At 43.2% G+C, this 23,248-nt stretch overlaps 1 protein-coding gene across 5 annotated transcripts in view; it reads right to left on the minus strand.

Moving 5' to 3' along the window:
* Positions 1-427: 427 nt before the first annotated feature.
* mvb12ba (multivesicular body subunit 12Ba) overlaps positions 428-23,248 on the minus strand; it is a 440,949-nt gene continuing 418,128 nt past the window's right edge. For 3 of the 5 annotated variants that reach the window (XM_077498197.1, XM_077498193.1, XM_077498194.1), the window contains 3 exons: positions 17,844-18,053; positions 7,113-7,172; positions 428-833 (listed from right to left, as the gene is read on the minus strand). In XM_077498197.1, the coding sequence (XP_077354323.1) occupies positions 747-833; positions 7,113-7,172; positions 17,844-18,053 (357 nt within the window). In that variant the 3' untranslated portion in view covers positions 428-746. The remainder of the gene's footprint in view (positions 834-7,112; positions 7,173-17,843; positions 18,054-23,248) is intronic. The other 2 variants (XM_077498195.1, XM_077498198.1) reach the window with 2 other exon arrangements.

Here is a 23,248-nt window from a genome sequence, read left to right on the forward strand (position 1 = left end):
TTTATATAATTATTTAATGGTGTATTTATTTATTTATTTAATGTTGGCACTTTTGGTCTTCCATAGGATAAGAGTAGCAAGTGAGTGAACTGAATGCTGTTGAATAGCTGTTGCTCGAGATTGAATAAAGTCACAAGTTTGATTCACTCGAGGACATAACATATTTATGCCGCAATAATATATAAAATGTGGAAACATTTCTCTATTTAAAAAATGACAATGACTGGAAAACAATTTCAGGTTAATAGCAGAGTTTTGCTATCTGTGGGCCTGCCCAATCTCTCTCCCCTGCAAAAAACTGGGATCCACTGTACTCCCTTTATTTAACAGGAATTCACTGTGAGTCCACGAGACCTTCTGGATCCAGATGGTGCTCCACTATTTGAAGATGCCCGGCCTAATGACTTCAATCAATCATCACTCAACAGACAGTAAAATCACAGTTCATTTAATTAAAGTCCATCATATGTGGTTATTTGCAATACACGTAAAAGCGAAAACATACGTCAAAGGTAATACATGTTTTAAGTCACGAAACGTTATTTAAACTATCTCTTACATTGTCACATTTGTCTATTTCTCAATTCAAATACTTCTCACTGCCATTTCAACAGTACAATGAAAAGAGAGATCAAAACAGCTTCCATAGATTCAAAATAACCAATTTTTTTTCCTGTGCATAAGAGAAAGTCTGGTCTGGTGTATTTGCAGGGATAGTGGTGAAGGTGGTTCAGGTTCAGGCTTCATCAGGCCTCAGAGCTCAGGGTTGTCCGAGTTGGACTGGGTGGGAGCCGTGCTGCAGCGCTGTGTTCAGTCCGAAAACTGTAATCATACTGATAAACAAAAGTTGTTTTTGAAATTCCAAGCTGATTCAATAATACATGTCATGTGTAGTCCTTTTTACTTTTTTTTTTTGTTGAAAATATTGCATCAGTGAATCATCAGAGTTGGAAATCAGGGCTTGATGAAGCCAACATTACCACATCATCTTTAAAAAGCAGAGAGCCACAAATAAAAAGTATTTTATTCCTCCTTGGGAGGAGTAACAGAAAATAATTGATAAGCGCTGCTATAGAATCTGTGACAAAGGGCAGCCATGGCAGAGCCCAACCCTCACCGGAAACACAGACGGTAATATTGTAAAGAAACTTATTACTTGCCCAACACTGCCCCCATCCTATAGTATTTTGAAAACTCGAATTTTTTCCAATTTTGTTGGCCCAGGTCTTGACATGGTCCAGGCCAAGTTTGAAGGCAATCAGATGAAAAGTGTAGGAGAAATGGGCAAAAGTATGCCGCATGTTAATTAGGGGTGCAATGGTACAGGTAGCCTACGGTCCGGTCCGTACCTCGGTTTTTGGACCACGGTTTAATGTTAATGTTTAATTTATTCTGAGCTCATTTTTTGTCTTAATTAATTGAATGCCAGCCATTTGCAACGCTGCCAACCGCTCAGTGCCAGCCATTTTACAAGATTTTAATCAATTTTTGACGACCTACAGAATATTGTGTTCTGTGGGAATAGAAACATGGGACCCACCAAATGAAATCTTAAACCCTCATCTTTCATCACAACAAAAACGATTGAGTCCCAATCCAATACCTTACAGTTAGGCCCAAAAGTATTTGGACAGTGACACAATTTTCATGATTTGGGCTCTGCATGCCACCACATTGGATTTAAACGGAAACGACGACAATGGAATTGAAGTGCAGACTTTAAGCTTTAATTTAAGAGGTTGAACAGAATTATATGATTAAGCATGTAGGAACTGTAGCTATTTTTATGCAAATGCTCCTTATTCCAGGGGCTCAAAAGTAATTGGACACATAAACATAACGTAAAGTAACATGGTAGTCTGGAACCCATGGAAATCACCAAACGCTGGGTTTCCTCCTTTGTGATGCTTTGGTCGGCCTTTGCTGCAGCTGTCTTCAGTTGTTGTATCTTTGAACGTCTTTCTACCTTAAGTTTTGCCGTGAGAAAGTGAAATGCATGCTCAATTGGTAAGAGATCGAGTGATTAACTCGACCATTGAAGAATATTTCACTTCTTTGGTTTAAAAAAAAAACCTCCTGCGTTGCTTTTGAGATTGTCCATCTCTACTATGAAGCACCATTCAATTCACTTTGCTGCATTTGACTGAATCCGAGAAGAAATTATGTCCCTATACACTTCAGAATGCATCGGGCTGCTTCTGTCTTTTGCCACATCATCAAAAAACACAAGTGATCAAGTGCCATTGAAAGCCATGCATGCCAATGCAATCACACTACAACACCATGTTTACAGAAGATGTGGTGTGCTTTGGATCATGAGCTGTTCCTATTCTTCTCCAAACTTTCTTCTTCTCATCATTCTAGTACAGGTTGATCTTAGTCTCATCTCAGCTCAACTCAACTCAAGTTTTTCTATTTTTGAGGATGATTAATGGTTTGTGCCTTGTGGTGAATCCTTTATATTTACTCTCATGATGTCTTCTCTTTATGGTAGACCTGCTACTTCGTGTTGAGTGTTCTTCACTTGAGATATTGTTAAGGGGGTTTCTTTCACCATGGAAAGGATTCTATGATCATCCACCACTGTTGTCTTCCATGGATGTCCAGGACTTTTGAGTTCACAAGCTCACCAGTGCATTTTGTTTTTCTCACAATGTACCAAACTGTTAATGTGGCCACTCGGTCAACATTTCTGCTCTCTGACAGGTTAATGAGGGAAGGGCCTATGTTTTTATTTTTTGCAGCTTCTGAGTCAATTGTCTAATTACGTTTGGTCCCCTGAAAAACATATAGCTACAGTTTAAAGAGCTGTAATTCCGAAACCCCTGCTCCAATTTAGATGTCAATACTCTCAAATTAAAGCAGAGAGTCTGCACTTAAATTCTGTATTAATTATATGATTGTATCCTGGATATGTTTTTGTCACCGGCTAAAATAATAAAAGTTGTGTCACTGTCCAAATACTTTTAGGCCTAAGTAACTGTAATAAGGAGAAAAAAAATAAGTGTTTTTATCCCCCTTATTTTGGCACATCTATAAGTTACTCAAAGGTCTATTATTAAGCAGTATATTAAATTTTCACCGTGCCTGCGTGGGTCTTCTCCGGATAGACCGGTCTCCTCCCACTTCAAAGACATGCTTGGCAGGTTAATTGGGCACTCTGAATTGTCCCAGGTGTGATTGTGAGTGTCAGTAGTTGTTCGTCTCTGTGTGCCCTGGCTGACAACCAGTTCAGCTGGGATAGGCTCCAGCACCCCGTGACCCTTGTGAGGAAGAGGGGGTTATGAAAATGGATGGCTGGATTAATTTTTCACAAGAGCTTTGACCTAGCCGTTTTAATGCATGCTTAATACAAATTGATGGGCTAACCTAATGTTTTACTTGAGGAAGAAAAAATAGTTTATATGTGTGTGAAACAAGCCAACTTCACAACAACTAAAAGGCTGCATTTCGAGAGCAAGCACTTGGGGCGGGGCTTGAAGGCGAGCATCTGTTGACCGGGCTTGCACCCATGGGGCCTGGCCGGGCACAGCCCGAAAAGGCAACATGGATTCCCCTCTTCATGAACTCACCAACTGTGAGGGGGGGCAAAAGGGTCGGGTGCACAGTAAGCTGGGCAGCAGCCAAAGGCGGGGGCCTTGGCGGTCCAACCCTCTGGGAACATGGAATGTCACCTCTCTGGCAAGGAAGAAGCCCGAGCTGGTGTCTGAGGCTGAGAAGTTACGACTAGACATAGTCGGGCTCACTACCACATACAGCTTGGATTCTAGTACTAATCCTCTCGAGAGGGTTTGGACTCTCTTTCACTCGTCAGTTGCCCACGGTGAGAGGCACAGAGAAGGTGTGGGCATAGTTATTGCCCCCCGGCTTGGTGCCTGTACATTGGGTGTTTACCCCCGTGGACGAGAGGGTTGCCTCCCTCCGCCTTCGGGTGGGGGGACGGGTCCTGACTGTTGTTTGTGCATATACACCAAACAGCAGTTCAGAGTACCCACCCTTTTTGGAGTCCTTGGAGGGTGTGCTGGAGAGCGCTCCCCCTGAGGACTCCCTCGTCCTACTCGTCCTGCTCACGTGGGCAATGACAGCGAGACCTGGAGGGGCGTGATTGAGAAGGGACTCTGAGGGGGGGCTCTCCTATCTCTGGGGTCAAATTCACTGAGGTGGTTGGAAGGTCCTCGGTGGCAGGGCCCCGGGGGTGGATATGGCCGGTTCGGTCCCTGTACAACCGGTGTCAGAATTTGGTCCGCATCGACGGCAGTAAGTTGGTTTCCTTTCCAGTGAGGGTTGGACTCCGCCAAGGCTGCCCTTTGTCACCAATTCTGTTCATAACTTTTATGGATTGCAATTTTCCACCGACTTCTGAAGGTATGTGCTTACATTATATTTGCAAAGTAAATGTGCTTTAAGCAGTTATGTTACAATTCACAGGGTAAACACTACCTGGCCCATTTTATTCCATTACAGTTGCTATATTTGCACTTTGTTTACATTTCAATTGTGGGAAAAAAGGCGGCTTAAATATTGTTGCTGCAATAAAAGTGTGATTATTTCGAAGTGCCAATCACAAATCTATATTGTTCACAGTAATTATCACCAATATCGTCAAAAATATTGTCACCGCAAAATTCTTTGAAATATCGTGATATAAGTTTTAGGCCATATCACCCACCCCGAGTGCTCTCCCTTAAGGCGCTTTTCCACCGTACCGGTTCCACACCAAAGCAGCCATTTTTGTCCCCGGATGTTAGTATCTCCACGGGACTTTTTCGGGGCCAAGCCGTTCCGTTGTAACCGCTGTTTAGAACCCTTTCGACAGCGGTTCTGCAGCGCCGGTCGTCGGGGGACTAGCGGGGTCGTGACGTCACCTGTCGTCTGATTGGCCGCAGCAACACCGCTGCCGCAGCAAGCAATGTCGTGGCACACGCCAATTTGCTTGTTTTAAGCGAGAGAGACAGAAGCGCCCGCCGGTCTTCGCCCAAGTCATAAAAATACAGTATATACAATAAATATGTTTTACAACAACGCTTAATTATATTCATAATTTAAAAGGTACTTGTGGATGGATTTGTAATGTTTGTGGTTTTAAAAAAACATCGCGAGGCTGATGGTGTGTTCCTATTCACTTGAATGAGAACTCCAGCGGCAGACCTCCATTCACAAATAGCTGTCTTCGCGAGCCGGTCGTGAATCGCAATATTTCATTCATGGTGGTCTATATTAAATTGTAAATATGGTTCAATGTTGGCGCGACTTGCCACTCGGGAAATGTTATTTCAGATCCGCACGCAATGCGGGAGCGCAAGCTTGGCGTGGACGGTTCAAATGTTGCCGCCCCCTTCTCGCCATGCGCCAGTTGTATGTCAACTAAAATATGTTCACACCCACGCACACACAAGCAATTTATAGTTGGCAACGTCTATCAGTGCCAGTGACAGAAAGACAGATGAACGGGTCATCATTCTTATTCCGGCTTTATTATTTATATCCCATTTGAGCAGCAAACTATTTGCTATGTCACTCTGTTGGAGTAATAAAATGTTCAGTTGCCGTAGGTCATACTCGATCTCCTCATAACGTTTTTCTGTGTTCTGATATGAATATTAGTCGCTCACTGAGGTTAGGTTAGTATCAACCCATTAGCTTTTGGCTAACAATGGAACTCTCGCTAGCTTTGCTGCTCATGAATAATCAGTGACAGCTGTGACGCATTATTTAGCCAGATACTGGGCATAACGCTGTCTGATATGAACAAAACTGATCTGGGTTAGTAGCAAGACGTTAGGTGAAAGTTGGACATTACAGCTTAGGCGTGCTGACGTTACGGTTAGAGCATATTGTTTGATATAAAGGCAACGTTATTAAAGGTTGACAGCAGCAAAAAAATACAAAAGACAATATTGACAAACTTTACCTAAGCATCAAGAGATGTCGCCGTAACCGTCCGACTAAGGAAGACGAGTGAACGGAGTCGTGTGAGCAGACACTGCGTGCCTTCCGTTGGATTGAGACGTCCAATGGACATATGTGAATTTCGAATGACAAGTCTGACAACCAATTGAGATACAGTACATTTTAAATACATTATGTCATTAAACTCTTTTTCAATCGCTTTCATTTCAAATAACTCGTCAGACTTTATGCAGCTATTCGCTCAACGTAAAAATGGAAAAAATTGGCATGCTTTTTTTTTTTCCCCCCCACAGGACAGCGCCAATGTGTAAAGGTTATTATGCCATTTTCTAAAAATTGTGCCACACCCCAACATGCAAATACACTAAAGTGGCTCGGCTGCGAAGGCCCTTCTTACCCGGGGATTACACTGGATGCGTGTGCGTTGCGTCTTCGCTCCGCTGCGTCTTGACTGCATGCTCCGGACGCGTCAATTTTTTGTCCAACTCACATCGGCAGCACCGTCGCCGACAACTTCCCGCCGTGTCGCGTGATCATGTGGCATTAAAAACAACGACAAAGACACAAAAAGTCTGTGCTCAATAGAGCAGCAGAAAGAGAGGTGGACTTTCTTTGACTGAACTCACAGTCCACTCCTGCTATGACGTTCCATGCAGCATTCCTTTTTAAGTTGTCTTTATAAAAAGGATATGCCATGTCTAATTTTGTTGCTTTACACATCGATTATAAATCTCTCCTTGTCCATGTTCGCCGGTGTTTAAACAGTGAATTAAGCGTTAAGCATTATGACGTTTACTGACATGATTGCGCAATAGGAGCTGGCGAGTGTTTTATTCTGAAAAGTAACCGGTAATTTATTTTGAAATTGCATCTGTCTTCCTGTCCCGCTCGATGTGTTCTGTGCTAGCTTGCCATTTGACGGAGGCCGGCGGATGCGTCGTCCGTCAAAAATAGAAAATAGGTCTATCCGTGCGGAGGGCTGCCGCACAACACAGCTGAGACGCAGTCGACACGCAACGCACACGCAGCCGGTGTAATTTGAACAATTTGAATGAATGGAAACGTATCGGCTGTGTCGCCGGAACGCAACGCAGACACAATGCACACGCATCCGGTGTAATCCCAGGGTCAGCTGCTCGCAGATGAAGGTTAAAAGTTTTTAGTTTTTAATTGAACTAAATTACTATGCCTTAAATACTCACTTCTTTCTCAATTTCAGCCAATGTTTTGATTGTGATGCCAATGAGATCCATCTGCTGCAACTGAACAGGAAGACAATGTTTATTGAAGAGGTCAGACAACAAGTCATGCAGTAATATGAACCATCTCTACAAATAATGTCATGTAATTACAGCACACAAAAATAGTTGTACACCAGAACTTGCCCAAACGTATCATGTAATTTTTTGTACCAGCTACAAGCTGAACTGTGCTATATGACACAACATGATATACATATATACATACATACATACATACATACATACATAAATGCACAAAACTTCAAGAGTTATACACACAAAATGCACCTACGATAAGGACATACAGTGGATATGAAAACTTACCCTTGTTCAAAAACCAGTTTTTTTAAATTATAATTTTACCACAGTTTTTTTCAGATAACTTTCTCTGGCCTAACAACCTGTACAACTTGGTTGATTAAAAAAAATAAAAATCTTAATGTGGTTTTACAAGTAGGCACACGCTGTTATAACTGAGATGTGGCTGTCTTCAGAATTAACCAATCACATTTAAACTCATGTGAAATGGGAGTCAGCACGCACCTGCCACCAACTTTTACATTATATTAGTATTTAGAAATATTCATATTCACTCCACCTAGATAGATGAATAAAAAAAAACACACCAAGGCATGATGCTGCCACCACCATGACACATAGTAGGATGTTTTTTTTTTTTGTGTTTACCTTTGGTAGCAGTGAGGCGTATACATCAAACATACCAGGGCTCGACACCGCGACCAATTCACCCGCAAATACGGCCAACTATACAGCCTGTGCTGGTGAAATATTAATCCAGTCGCACTGCGATTTAATGAGTGATGCAACGGGCCAGCTCATGTTTGAGCTGTGATTCGTATGCATCAAGCACCACAGATTGGGTCATGCATCCGTGGAACGCGCTGTGGAGGCCAATTTCAAAATAAAAGCCCTACAAGTCCAGAGGTGGGTAGGTAGGCAAAAATTGTACTCAAGTAAGAGTAGCGTTACTTCAAAATAATATTACTCAAGTAAAAGTAAAAAGTATTTGCTAAGGAATTCCAAGGAATCCACTCCGGGACAATAGAACATAAAATTAATCTATATGCCGATGATATACTACTCTATTTAGAAGAACCTGCTATCTCGCTAGGGGAAGCATTTAACTTAATAACTAAATTCTCTCACTTATCAGATTACTCTATTAACTGGACAAAATCAACATTATTACCTATCACAGAAAATTCATGGAATCCTACAAGTCAGGATCCACACTACTCCTTTCCTACAGGTAATTTAACCCTTGTGCCTTGGAATCAGTGACACCCTCTAAGAGTACATTTTAGCCAAATAAGTAATTCTACTTTGAGGTGTGATAACTAAGTCAATTTTTAACATTTTTTTTTATTTCAACCACTCAAAATGTTCATTGGCATCAGAACTATCCATACATATGAAGTTTTTTTTTTTTTTTATGTATTCCCCCCTCTTAGGACAATACAAGCCCAAAGAATGGACTATGAAGAAAACGAACTGTGCTGTATACATGTATAAAAAATAAATAAAAAATTAATACTTCATATGACATAATTAGAGCTTCGAATAAGGCAATAAGTTATAACAACAATTTTTTCAATGCATGCCAAATTTTTTGACAATGGCAATTTAACTCAGAACACCCTCGAAGAGTACATTTTAGCCAAATAAGTAATTCTACTTTGAGGTGTGATAACTAAGTCACTTTTTAATATTTTTTTTTCTTTCAACCACCCAAAATGTTCATTGGCATCAAAACTATGCATAAATATAGTATATTTATTTATTATTATTATTTCCCCCCGCCATAGGACAACAGAAGCCAAATAATAGATTATGAAGAAAATTAACTGTGTTGTATATATGTATAATAAAGAAATAAATTTGAATCTTTCATATGACATAGTTAGAGCATCAGGCAACACGGTAGCTTTGATAGAAAACTTTGGGGAAAAAAGTACTTTTTGTGGGGCTCCGGAGCGGCACCGGGACCCTCCGTGACTTTAGCCGCAAATTGTGTTTGATTTTCGGGTACAGGAAGGCCCGATTTACACCCCCGTATCCGGCGTCGCACTTCAACGAGCCACGTATCTCTTGTGCTCACGGTTCCAGATATGTGTCAGATATGTGTCATTTTCCCCGTAGGACGTACGGTTCCGGACAAATAACGGAAAGAAAAAGCTCCATTACACCGATCCGTCCGTTGACTTTACCCGGAAATCGTGCGTGTTTTTCGGATAAATTTACACCGCCTGTATCCAATTGTATCCGGCGAACGGAAGTCAACACAGCGACGAGCTACATACCGTTGGGAAGCTACACGGCCCCCGCGGCATTCCAGGACGTGCTCATATGTTCGTTTATGTTTATTTTGTAGAAGTACTTACTTGCCAACTTGCATTTGCAGCTTTTTGTGTCTCCGATCGCCGTTCTTTTCCTTAGATCCAGGAAGCTCATGTCTCGTGCACGTTAGCCTCTTAGCACGTTAGCACGTTGTTGTGAATACAAACTAGCCGAATAAAAATCGAAGCTTAGCACTTTCACACGTAGAAATGCAACGGCCAGATAAGATAACCGACGAGGAATTCATCTCGACAACCGTTACATGTTACACTTCATAAGTTGCAAAAAAAACCCGTTTTTTTTGTTTTGTCTTATCCCTTCTGCTTATTGTTTTCACCGATCCATGCTCCTTGCCATGTTTTGAAGAATGCACGAAGGGAAATACGTCACCTCCACGTTGCACGCACGTTTGGCCACAATGGCACGCCTGCCCCCTGCAGCCTTGGCAGAGCAAATGTCAATGCTCGGCTGTTCAAAATGGATGATCGAACTGTGCATGCGTGTGGAATATGCACGCTATTAATTCTGAAGTTCTGAAGTGAAGAAAGAGAAAAAAAAAATTAAATAACAGCCTTCACACACTGAGGAAAACCGCTGTATTGCAACGACGCCCACCTCTAACAGTGGCTCATTTTGGGGACATAACAACGGCAAAGAGCATTGCCATTCGACCCCTCCCACTAGGGAACGTGCTTCCCACGTCCATGCAGACAAACAAACAGCATATCCCAACACGAAACATAAGTCAATAGCTCGCAATACCTTTTTCTGCACAAAAATATAAGTGGCGCGCGTGTACGCGCATCCACGAACACGCACGCGTGCCCACTAACGTGCACGCGCATCCACTAACATCCTGTCGAATGCACAATCAGTAAAAAGCACGAAGAAATAAGTCTGTGTGGAATATGGCGTGCTGGAATCAGTGCGGCGTTTGCAAGGAAAATCATTAATTGGCCTCTACCGCCACCTGGTGGATTTGGGGTGCGAAATCTTTCTCATGGCCATGGCACCGTCGAGGAATGTCCATAGAAGGATTTCATGCAGAAATCACGGAAATTGCAATAAAATACATGCAGTGTCCAATCGGTCCAAAAATGTCACTTATAATGTACATTAATGTTACGCGGTTGGCTAACGCCGATTCCAGGGATATTATAATAGTTATCTCCCTCATGCAATGGCTGAGAAATGTTGGCACACTCGCATTTTGACGGTCCCCCAGTTTTCCAAAGCCGTGGCTCATTTTTTTTTTTTTTTTTTTTTTTCCCCCTGCACAATCAACTCCTAATTTACATATTTGGCTAAGCAAATGGCACAAGGGTTAAAATACTTAGGTGTTAAAATTTCACCAAAGTTAACTGAATTAACTTCTTTACATTTTTTACCATTATTGGATAGTATCCGTAGTGATCTGGAGCGCTGGAATAATCTTCCGATCTCTTTAATAGGACGGATAGCTACTATAAAAATGAAAGTTTTACCAAAGATTAATTATTTATTTTCAATGATTCCATTTAAACCTACGTCTAACTGGTTCCAATCGCTGGACTCTGCTATCATAAAATTCTATTGGAATAAAAAAAAAGCTAAAATTAGTCTATCTACTCTTCAGGAAAGTAAATCTAAAGGAGGTTTAGAGGCACCAAACTTTATGTACTATTATATAGCTAATCAACTACAATATCTTGTGCTATGGACACAACCCAACAGAGATACTAACTGTTGGTTGGAATTGGAGCAGAAGGATTGTAATAATCTTAGACTGTTAGATTTACTCTTTATTACAAAATCAATAAAACGACATAATTGTTTTAAAAACCCAATGATAGCCGCCACCCTGACTGCCTGGTGGAAGGCATTAGAAATTACAAACTCCCAATTGGCGCCCTGTGGGCTCTCTCCCATTTGGCATAACCCCGACTTTCAACTTAATAATCAGTCGTTCCATTTAAGCTTATGGGAGCAGAAAGGAATTACACACCTTCATCATCTTTTCTCAGATAATAAGTTTATATCGTATACAAACTTGGTCCAGAAATATGAAATAAAAAATGGAAATTTCTTACATTATCTGCAAGTTAAAAATATGGTTAAGAAACTAATCCCAACACTTCAGGATACGCTCCAACTGCCTGTCTTAGCTAAAGATATTATAAAGCTTTCTCCAACAACAATAAAGAAAATATCAAAAATATATAAGTTATTTTTATACACAAATAAAACGTATTTACCGACTTTAAAATGGGAAAAAGACTTGTCTATAGTTCTGGAACCAGACTTTTGGACCCAAATCTGTGAAAATGTATTTAAAATGACCAAACAGACAAATTTGCAACTTATCCAATATAAGATACTTCATAGAACATATATTACACAATATATGATGAAAAAAATGGGACTCTCTGACTCCGACATTTGTCTCCAGTGCTCACAAAACACTGCCGATACTTATCTTCATGCTTTATGGTCATGTACTCCAGTGCTGCATTTCTGGACTAAAATCTTGGAAAAGCTCGCTGATATATTAAACTGTAGGCTTCCTTTATCTCCAAGATTGTGTTTACTAGGTGACTTAACAATAACTGAGCTACCATGTAAACAATCCCAATCTATATTTATAGCCCTTACTATTGCTAAAAAAATAATCCTTGTCAATTGGAAAAATAAACAATCTCTAAATATTGACCACTGGTTAAACTTACTAATAAATTATATCTCAATGGAAAAAATCTCTGCCTTAAATAAAAATCAAGTATCAAGATTTAAACAAATATGGTCTATGTACATAGAATATTTTAATCTTAATTTGGCAACTTAATCCTGCCAAGATTCTGCCTGTTAACGAGAGCCACCACATCGTTACAACTTCTGTTTTCGCTGCTTCTGTATTTGGTATTTTGTATCTGATTGTTTTTATTTTTATATAGTCAGGAACCTAGTTGCTGCTAGTGGGCTCGAGCATACCACACTATACGACACTATACTCACTAACTCCTTAAGAGTTATTTCTAGTGGGCACTAAGCATCAACACTTGGTGTTACTGCATGCTAATTAGTCAATTTTCTTGACGCCGTTCCCCGTGGTCGGGCGGGGGTGGTTCTGCCCCCCCCCCCCCCCCCCGCCGCCGTTGTCTGCTCGGTCGCGGTTGCGTCTTGGCCGCTCCCTGGGCGGTGTTGGGGTGCTTTCCCTGGTGCCCGGGGCGACGCCGTCCCGGCGCGGTCCGCTGCTCCGTGCCCGGCGGCGCGGTTCGGGGCGGGTGGGCCTCTGGTGTGCCCCGTGGCTCCCTCTCCCCTCCCCCTTCCTCCCCCCCGTCGCCTCTCCCTCCTCGCCTCCTCCCGCCCATCCTCCTCTGCCTCCCGGTCCCTTTTCCCTTGTCGCCCTCCCTCATCCCCCCCCCCCCCCCCCCCCCCCCCCCTCCTGCCCTGCAGCCGCCCTTTCGCCTTCTTGTCGTCTTCCCCCCGCTTCCCCCTCCCCCCTTCCCTGTCTGCCCCCCGCCCCCTCCCCCTCCCTCTCCCTGGGCCTTATCTTATTTATCTGTTCCCAAAACTTATTTACCGTTAATAATTTGTGACACTTATTGGCTACCACCAATTCATGCCTCCATATAACATGTATCGTAATCTGTTTCGTTTATGGCAACAGTTAGTGTTTGCAAAAGAGTCTATGTGAAAAGGTCCTTTTCAACACTTAATACCCCAATACCTGCCTAAATACAGCAAAAAGGGAATTTAGGTCAAACTTACCGCGACATGTTAACTCAGGTTCGATGTGGAATTTTTATATGGCAAAATGTCCGTTTGTTTCGGCAGACATATAAGACACCGCATTATAAAGCTGTTATTTTGCACGGCATGTAGGGTAAACATGATTATTATATGAGGCCATGGGTGTTCGGCTTCGTCCTCTCCCGCTGCTATGTTCCAAACGCTGCCTGTGGTCATGTGACTGCATTGTTACGTCTGACTGGTAGAATGTTAAGGGAAGGAGTCGTCATGTGATTATTGTTGCTACCTCTGATTGGTGAAACACAGTCATGGGGCAGAACCGCTGTTGGCTCTCTGGGAAAGATAATGAAAAAAGGAGAAAAAGTAACGACTTTAGTGTAAATATAGCGGAGTAAGAGTAGCGCTCATTTTTCACACATCTACTCAAGTAAAAGTAAAAAGTATTGTGTGGTAAAACTACTCTTAGAAGTACTTTTTTTTTTTCTTAATTACTCAAGTACATGTGACGGAGTAAATGTAACTCGTTACTACCCACCTCTGTACAAGTCATACATGAACGTCGATTCAATTGCCTTGTTACTTGTATTTTGAAATTGACCCATGCAACGCGTGACATCTTCTGGCTGACTAGTCCTCAAGTGACTGAAGACTTCCAACATCAACACAATGCCACCTCCCTTTTCCCTTGTCGCCCTCCCTCATCCTCCCCCCCCAATGGGGGCTGGGGACCGGTGGGGTGCTGTGGGGGCCCGCTGGGCCTCGTTCTGCGGCCTTGGGCTCGGGGGTGTGGGCCGGGGCTGGGGCGGGGGTGTTCCGGGTGTCTGGGTCGGCTCGCCGACCGGTGTCCGCTCGGGTGGCTTGGGGGTGGCCTTGGTGCTGCCGCGGCCTGGGGATTCCGGGGGGGGGGGGGGGGGGGGGAGTGCTCGCTTTGCTGGACCGCGGTTGACGGCTTCTTTCTTTGGTGGTGGTCCTTATGCATGCCAGATACGTCGCACCAGCATCTACTGAAACTCAACAGAAGTACCCTCTCCCTCCCACAGCCCCTTGAATCAGTTGGTGCTGGTGTCTGTGGTTCTCACTTTGCTTTATCTATCCTTCCCTCCTTCCTCTCTTTAGTTTTTCCTCTGGTCACTTGAGATCTTAATTTATTAGAAGTATGAGGTTTCTGGGGTTGGCATAAGACTCTGGTTTTGTAACCACGCAGGAGGGGTCTTGTTGGTGCTGGACTTCACTTTGATGGATTGGATGTACTGGCTTCTATGGATCTCACTCTGCCTTATCGATCCTTCCCTCCTTCCTCTCTTTAGTTTTTCCTCTGGTCTCTTGAGATCTCGCTAAATTTGCTGGAATTTAGAGGCTTCCGGGGTTGGCGTAAGACTTTGATTTTGTAATCATGGGGAAGGCCGGAAGTGTTTGGTCGGTGCTGGATTTCACTTTGATTTACCTTTCTTTTCTCTTTATTTCTTTTTTTTCTGACCTTTTCTCTGGTCTCCTGACCATTTAAACCTCACGACTCTGGCAAGATTCTGAAGTACCTGGTTAAGGCGAAGGGTAATGGGATATTTATAAGGTTTTAGGTGAATGAATGAGTATAAATTTATACGTATTTGCACGCACGCACACGCACGCACGCGCACGCACGCAAACGCACGCAAACACACGCAAACGCACAAACGCACGCACGCAAACGCACGCACACATACACACACAAAAAAAAAAAAAAAAAAAAGAGCAATGATGACAAGACGTTGAATCGGTAAGACTACCGAATGAACAATTCTGAGCTCTTAAAAAAAAATAAATAAATAAATAAAAAAATAAAAAATAAAAAATAAAAAAAACACAATGCCACCTCGAAATTATATTTAATTGCCAATTAAAGACACTAAGAAAGTTAATTAGTCTGGTAATTAGTGTGTTATTGTATAATACGCACAAGTCTCCGGCAACTAGCAACTAGCCACGGAAGTGTGTTTACGCTCCCGTGGCGAGCCGAGAGCTGCATTCAAATACTGTCAAAAGACAAAAGACCATGAATGCATTAACTGTTAATAATTGCAAATATCTAAACAATATGGGCTTTGGGTGTGCAATCACTTTTTTTAAACTTTATTACAAATAATCAATGGTACGGTATGGTATGTATGTTTAAAATACCTAATCATCTACTAGGTTAGGCTTCCATCCTCCATTCTAGTTTGTCACTTTCTTTTAAAGTAGGCTAATATAAAATAATTGACCTGTTTCATTGCAGGCAAATCTTGTTACAGTAAAATATTTTGCAGCTACGTATATGTTGAGTTGCTGTCTCTAAGTCATCTGTAAATATGCTATGCAAATGAGGCAACTTTACTTCAGCAAATACAGTCATGCTGTATCTCCCTCAAAAAGGGTGCAACCAAAACCTGTGTGGTGCGACCAACTAAAAAAAGTTGGTAGCTACCAGTTTGCTACCAGTGCAAAAGTTAGTGTAGAGCCCTGCATACCTTTTGGAGTTACGGCCCAAAACTTTAGTATTGGTTTCATCCAACCACAACACATTTTCCTGTGTTTTGGGAGATTTTGTTCATTTCCGATCATTCAAGGTTTGGGCAATAATGAACAGTTCAAAATACCAGTTACGCCCAATTCTAGGGATGTCCTGATCACACTTTTTTGGACCCGAGTCACCTCATTTTGAGACTGGACAATTCCGAGTCCCGATCCGATACCTCTGCATAGGGCTGGGCGATAAATCGAATTAATTTGATTAATCCGTCCATTGAAAGTGTCACGATGTGAAAATGAGCTAAATTGTGAAATCGAGGTGCTTATAAATAAATACACATCATCTAACCTTGAGCGGCTCGCTTCTGTTTACGCTCGTTGTTTTGGGGTCCTTCGTTTGGTGGCTGACGCGCTTGCTGATGACGTCACCCTACTATAGCAAAGCTGCGGTATGTGACATCATCGGTAGGCGCACAGGAGGCCGCAACAGCCGTACAGGCAGTCCACATCCCCGCCTGTTTTTTTCCTGTTTCTCTTCACTCACACAAACACGTACAGAAATTAATGAACAAATTAATTCATTAATCTGATGTGTATCGCACACAAGTTTGAAAGCAGATGGAGGTGCGGAGCTCCGCCGTAACGTCTCCGCGTGAGCCTGACGCAGAAGTATACTGAGGCTTTTACACTCCAAGGCGGCGAAAACCTACCCACGCCAACCGGCAGCGAAGGAAAGTGACGCTTCCAAATCACCGGGAGCCCCACATCAGCAACTTTGGCCAAACGGTACGCTGCCTACTCGCGCACATTGTCTGCTGCAGAAGACCCCAGAAAAGGGACTCATGTTTGGCTTTTACAAGAGCAACGTAGAGCAAAGTAAAAGCGTGTGCAAGGTTTGCTGAACAGCTATTAAAACGAAAAATAGCAGGCAGCACAACTAACCTCTTCCAGCACTTGCGCCAAATGCATCCGAAAGAATGGATGGAATGCTCACGTCTTCGAGAGTGCGGCGTGGCTAACGCTAGCAAAGATAAGTACACGCACACCATGAAACAACAAACTTGAGCTATATTTAGTACCGGGGGAAACATTGTCACATGCACCAGAGCTTGTCTTTTGCCAGAGTCAGTTGACAGGCTAGTTTTGCTTGTAAGGAATTTAAGTTTATTACAATATAAGGTGGTGGTGATTATTTTTACGCTGTTGATCTTGAAGTTCTGTTATATACAAATGTTATTGTGAGTTGAGTTGTATATTTGCAGAATACTGGATGTGTGGTTTACAATACCTGTTTACAATTGTTAGAACTACTTACTTGTGGCAATTAAGTTATGGAAAAGCTATGAGTATTTTTTATTTTTTTTTGCACAAGATATGTATGTGTTATTTAAGTTGAGCAAAAGATATGAGTAGTTTTTTTGCTCAAGCTATATATGTGGCATTTAAGTTGAACAAAAGGCTATGAGTAGCTTTTTTTGCACAAGCTTTGTGGCATTTAGGTTATGCAAAAGCCATAAGTAGTTTTTTTTTTTTGTATAAGCTATGTATGGCATTTATGTTGAGCAAAATATGTTGAGCAAAAGGCTGTGAGTCGTTTTTTTTTTTTGGTTGTTTTTTTTTTTTTTTTTTTTTTTTTTGTGCATGCGGGGCGCCGCACAGTTATACGAACGAACAGAAAAGTAGTGCCCGCCGGTAATGCCGTCTGACTTTTTTTAGGAGAGAGTATTGTGATGCAAATATATCACTCTTTTGAACACAAATTGTTTTCGAAGAAAAACGGTTTCTTTAGGTGACCACAGCCAACTCGCCGGACTATTTTCTTCTCGTCCAACACCGGACCAGAACTCGTCTCACAGAACACTGTCAAGGGTAAGTCAGTGCTGATCGCACACACTGGAGGTGAGGATGAAATGGAGATTCATGTAAAAAAATCCGAACTATCTCTAACAAAAATTAATGGGCTAACCTAATGTTGTTTTACTTGAGGAAGAAAAAATACAGTAGACATGTGTGTGAAACAAGCCAACTTCACAACAAACAAAAAGGCTGCATTTGAAGAGCAAGCAAGAAAAATCTATTTCATCTTACAATATTATGACTTTGGGTCTTGACTCGTACCAGTTTAGACTGCCGGGCCGGCTGGGCTTTGGGGACTCCGCTAGGACGTCTGAACCAACGAGTTTGCGTTAGGACTGGCTCCCTTCTAAGGGCGTCCAGGCTCCAGTGTCGCGGGCACAGGCACCGCAGCTGGATTTGCCGGGAGGAAATGAAGCGCGCCCGCAGCTGGATCCGCTGGGATGGCACGAAAACACTCCCTGGTTGACGAGACTGCAGGTGACACCGCAAACCGCTCCAATCAGGAAGTCCAAATATGGGCGTAGTTTACGAGCCCCTTAAATAAAGCTCTTCACGCGTTTCAGAAACGTTCATGGTTTCATAAATGGTATGTTTTTCATTATATTTGAATGGATGATGTGGGTCCATATTTTACAAATTGTTTTACGACTCAATCATGCTTAATATGACCTGTTTGGTTAAGAACAAGTAACAAAGTGGAGTGATTTTTTTTTACATAACGTAACATATATGGTAAATGCTGCTTCATTTATATACCGCTTTTCCACCTTACAAGGCCCTCATAGCACTTTATATTTTGACCACCCATTCACTTACTGATGACGCAGCATCAGGAGCAATTGGGGTTCAGCATCTTGCTCAAGGATACTTCGACATGGTCACAATGGCATGGGATCGAACCCACAACCTCTGGGTTGGGAGACAAATACCATACCACTGAGTCACGTCCCCCATATCATATGCATTTCACCGTAGAGACAGTAAATAATGTGAAAACACTGCGGGGTAAGTGGCATTGTGAGTCCATTCATATATAAGTCCGTGGATGTTGCTCACTGGACTGTAACGCTCAAGAAGTTTATGTGAATGCACAGACACACGGAAAATTAGAGGGAACATTGCCCCCAGGCCCTCATGACCAGAAGCAGGGCAGCTCAGCAGGGTACGTAACTGGAAGTTGTTGGCAGACCTGAACCAAAAGCTCTGCTTCCCACCAGAAATTGCACTGACCAACTTGAGACCAGGCCTCGTCCTGTGGTCAACCTCACTAGCGCATGTGTCCATCATTGAGCTGATGGTGCCATGCGAAAGTTCAGTTGAGGAGGCCTACGAGCGCAAGAAGCTGAGATACACTGAGCTGGCAGCCGAAGCTGAACAAAGTGGCTGAATAGTAAACATCCGCCCTGTCGAAGTAGGCTGCAGAGGTTTTGTAGCCACTTCAACAACAAGGCTACTCCGAGAGGTGGGAGTACGAGGGAAGGCAGAAAAAAATCAGGACAGGACTTATAATAAAGGTCCTGTCCTGATTTTTTTCCAAGTCCTAAATATGAAAACAGCGAAATGTTTATTTATTTTGTATTACTAAAGTACATTTACAGCCCCTAGCATAAAAGTATGGAATCACCAGTCTTGGATGAGCACTTACTCAGACGTTTTATTCTGTAGATCAAAATCAGATAAAAAGCATGAAACAGTCGTAAGGTCATTCCAAAGCGCAACATCTTGGCTTTCAGAAACACAAAAAGAAATGAATAAAAAACATTGTGTTGGTCAGTAAATGTTACTTGTTATAGAGCAAGTGCAGGGAAATAAAATGGAATCATTTCCATTCTGAGGAAACAAATATGGAATCATGAAAAACAAAGAAAAAACAATCAAAACACATCACTAGTATTTAGTTGCACCACCTCTGGCTTTTATGACAGGCCCCAGAGATCAATACAAGTAGGCATTCACCTTTGGCAACAAACAATACACTTTCAACCGGTGTCCATTTGGCTATACCAATTCGCCAGCCGAATTTAACATCTTCCTCAACAAGGCGTGCCCTGACGCCGCCGCCAGGGGCAACCTCATTTATGTCGATGACATTATGATGAGGAGCTCCTCTTTGGATGACCACTTGGCGGAAATCGACCACGTTCTTGGACAGCTGTCTTCCGCAGGTGCCAAACTCTTCCTCCTGAAAAGTCAGTGATGCTGCACAAAGGTCAACTACGTGGGGAACTTGATCAGGCCGAACGGGATTGAACCACAATCCAGCCATATTCAAGGCCTTCTTGACATCAAAACCCCCACCGATGTTTCAAAACTACGCAGCTTCCTTGGGATGTGCAACTATTTGCGCCAGTTCATTGAACACTTTGCTGACATAGCACGTCTTCTTATTAACCCGCTAAAGAAAGACACGCCCTTTGCGTGGGGTGACGAACAAAATAACGCGATGAACACGCTAAAACAAAAGCTTGGCTCCGTCCCCTGTCTCGCGTACCCCGATAGCAACAAGGAGTTTTTCTTGGAAGCAGGATTCTCTGACTACTGTTTGAGTGCTGGTCTATACGAAATGTATGACCAGGACAAACGTGTCGTGGCGTACGCTTGTAAAACGTTGAACGGCCCCGAGTTGAAATACTCCGACTGCGAAAAAGCTCTGCTTTCCACAGTATGGGCAATCAAACATTTCTTGAACTACATTGGATGCCAAAAAGTAACTACTGACACAAACAATCATCTGGTTACTTTCCTTAATAACCAACGCATTCGAGACGGCGGCGTAACAAATGTGCGCATTGCCGGCTGGCTTATGGCGTCACAAAGTTACGACGTTCGAGTCCGGTAAACGAAAAACGCATAGTTGGGCACTGATCTAGCGATTTGCCAAAACTGTGTGCCAACTCCTGACCTTGCCGACAGACGTTGTCGTGGCCCCAATACCGGAATTCAGGAGTCACCGCTATTTTGAGGAATATGTCTGCAAGGAAATGCCCACAGCTTACGTGGATAGCTGCTCTTACCACCACCAAACCCAGCTGCAGGTTGGAGTGGGCATAGCTTGGGTCAACGACACACCGTGCAAACCACTGCAATTCCAATTGGGCCCCCACTCTTCTCAATATGCGGAAATTGCTGGCATCCTGATTACAATCAAATTGGCAGTTGAACACGGTGTCACGGTGCTGGTTATGTGCACTGACTCAAACTATGCCCGCCTCGCCTTCACCTGTCATCTACTGGGCGTGGCGTCAAAACAGTTTTAACGACAAACATTTTAACGACCTGATGGATACGTTAGTCAAACAAGGGGCCCTAAACGCGACTCCTTGGACATTTGATACATTTTGGCTTCCCTCCCAGCACACCCGGGTGTTCCACGTTCTCACACGCCGCCGCGCTGCGGCCGCCACTGAGTATCGCGACGCCCCTACACGGACCCCTGCCGGGCTCGTGGCGTGCGTACCGCCCGTCCGAACCTCCAACTTGGTCGCCCAACAGGCGGTGAGCCCGCGCTTTTCAAAATAATACCACACCTTTCTGATCCTTGGGGGCGGGAATTTATAAGCTTCATGCAAGCCCTTTTTCTTTTTGGTTATTATATGTTGAAATTGTATGATGAAATGTTTGATTGTCACAATGCTGTCCAAAAGGAAAAATGAACAAATAAATCAAATAAAATACTGTCGCCAACCCTATTTCGCTTGACACGTTGACGAGAGCGACTTCAAAGACTTGCTCTCCGTGTTGCAAAGGCTACGTCTTGTTAAGGGCGTTAAGGGCCCTGCGGTTGGTGGTTCCACGGAGCCAAAGGGGGGTCTTGCTAACATACGCCCACGACATGCCATATGCAGGCCACCGCGGATTCAAGGCCACTGTCACCGCACTACAACAGGTGGCATACTGGCCGCGCATGCATAATGACGTGGCAACCTACATTAAAGGATGCGTGGTTTGCTGCCAGTTTCTGCCAGCAAACCCAAGTCCAACAGAACTCCAACAGAAAGGAGTCACCTTCCCACGGTCTGATCTCCAAATTGATTGGGTGGGACCACTGGTCATATCTCTGAGAGGGAACAAATACCTTCTTACAGTAGTTTGCGAGCAAAAAAACTACTCATATCTTTTTCTCAACTTAAATGTCATATACATATCTTGTGAAAAAAAAAAAAAACTACTCATAGCTTTTGCATAACTTAATTGCCACAAGTAAGTAGTTCTAACAATTGTAAACAGGTATTGTAAACCACACATCCAGTATTCTGCAAATATACAACTCAACTCACAATAACATTTGGATATAACATAACTTCAAGATCAACAGCGTAAAAATAATCACCACCACCTTATATTGTAATAAACTTAAATTCCTTACAAGCAAAACTAGCCTGTCAACTGACTCTGGCAAAAGACAAGCGCTGGTGCATGTCACAATGTTTCCCCCGGTACTAAATACAGCTCAAGTTTGTTGTTTCATGGTGTGCGTGTACTTATCTTTGCTAGCGTTAGCCACGCCGCACTCTCGAAGACGTGAGCATTCCTCCCATTCTTTCGGATGCATTTGGCGCAAGTGCTGGAAGAGGTTAGTTGTGCTGCCTGCTATTTTTCGTTTTAATAGGTGTTCGGCAAACCTTGCACACACTTTTACTTTGCTCTACGTCGCTCTTGTAAAAGCAGAACATGAATTTTTCTGGGGTCTTCTGGAGCAGACAATGTGTGCAAGAAGGCAGCGTACCGTTTGGCCAAAGTAGCTGATGTGGGGCTCCCGGTGATTTGGAAGCGTAACTTTCCTTCGCTGCCGGTTGGTGTGGGTTGGCTTCGCCGCCTGGGAGACCGTGTAAAGGCCTCAGTATACTTCTGTGTCAGGCTCACGCGGAGACGTTACAGCGGCGCTCCGCTCCTGCGTTTGCTTTCAAACTTGTGCACGGTACACATCATGTGATGTGGACTGCCTCTACGGCTGTTGCGGGCTCCTGTGCGCCTACTGATGATGTCACATACCGCAGCTTCGCTATAGTAGGGTGACGTCATCAGCAAGCGCGCCAGCCACCAAACGAAGGACCCCAAAACAACGAGCGTAAACAGAAGCGAGCCGCTCAAGGTTAGATGATGTGTATTTATTTATAAGCACCTCGATTTCACGATTTAGCTCATTTTCACATCGTGGCACTTTCAATGGACGAATTAATTCGATTTATCGCCGAGCCCTAAGCAGAGGTATCGGATCGGGACTCGGAATCGTCCAATCTCAAAATGAGGTGTCTCGGGTCCAAAAAAGTGTGATCAGGACATCCCTAGAATTGGGCGTAACTGGTATTTTGAACTGTTCATTATTGCCCAAACCTTGAATGATCGGAGATGAACAAAATCTCCCAAAACACAGGAAAAAATGGAAAATTCGATTTATCGCCCATGACGATAGTGGCACCAGTTGGGCTGGCAAACACTTTGGCATTAAGCTACCTCCCACGCTGCTGAAGACATTATCCACATGTTACGACAAGTCGAGAAATTCGTAGTTGGGGGGCGCTGTCGAGTGATGAGCGAGTAGGACGCAGTCACCCGTAGCTCCTGCAGATTTGTTACTTAAAACTCCATTTTGTCAAAACTATACTTGTAATAAGTGACGAAGGCAGTTGACTGTAAATCGACTGCGCCCTGAAAAGTTGACAATC

Source organism: Festucalex cinctus, chromosome 15 (assembly GCF_051991245.1).
Source record: "Festucalex cinctus isolate MCC-2025b chromosome 15, RoL_Fcin_1.0, whole genome shotgun sequence".
Taxonomy (NCBI): domain Eukaryota; kingdom Metazoa; phylum Chordata; class Actinopteri; order Syngnathiformes; family Syngnathidae; genus Festucalex; species Festucalex cinctus.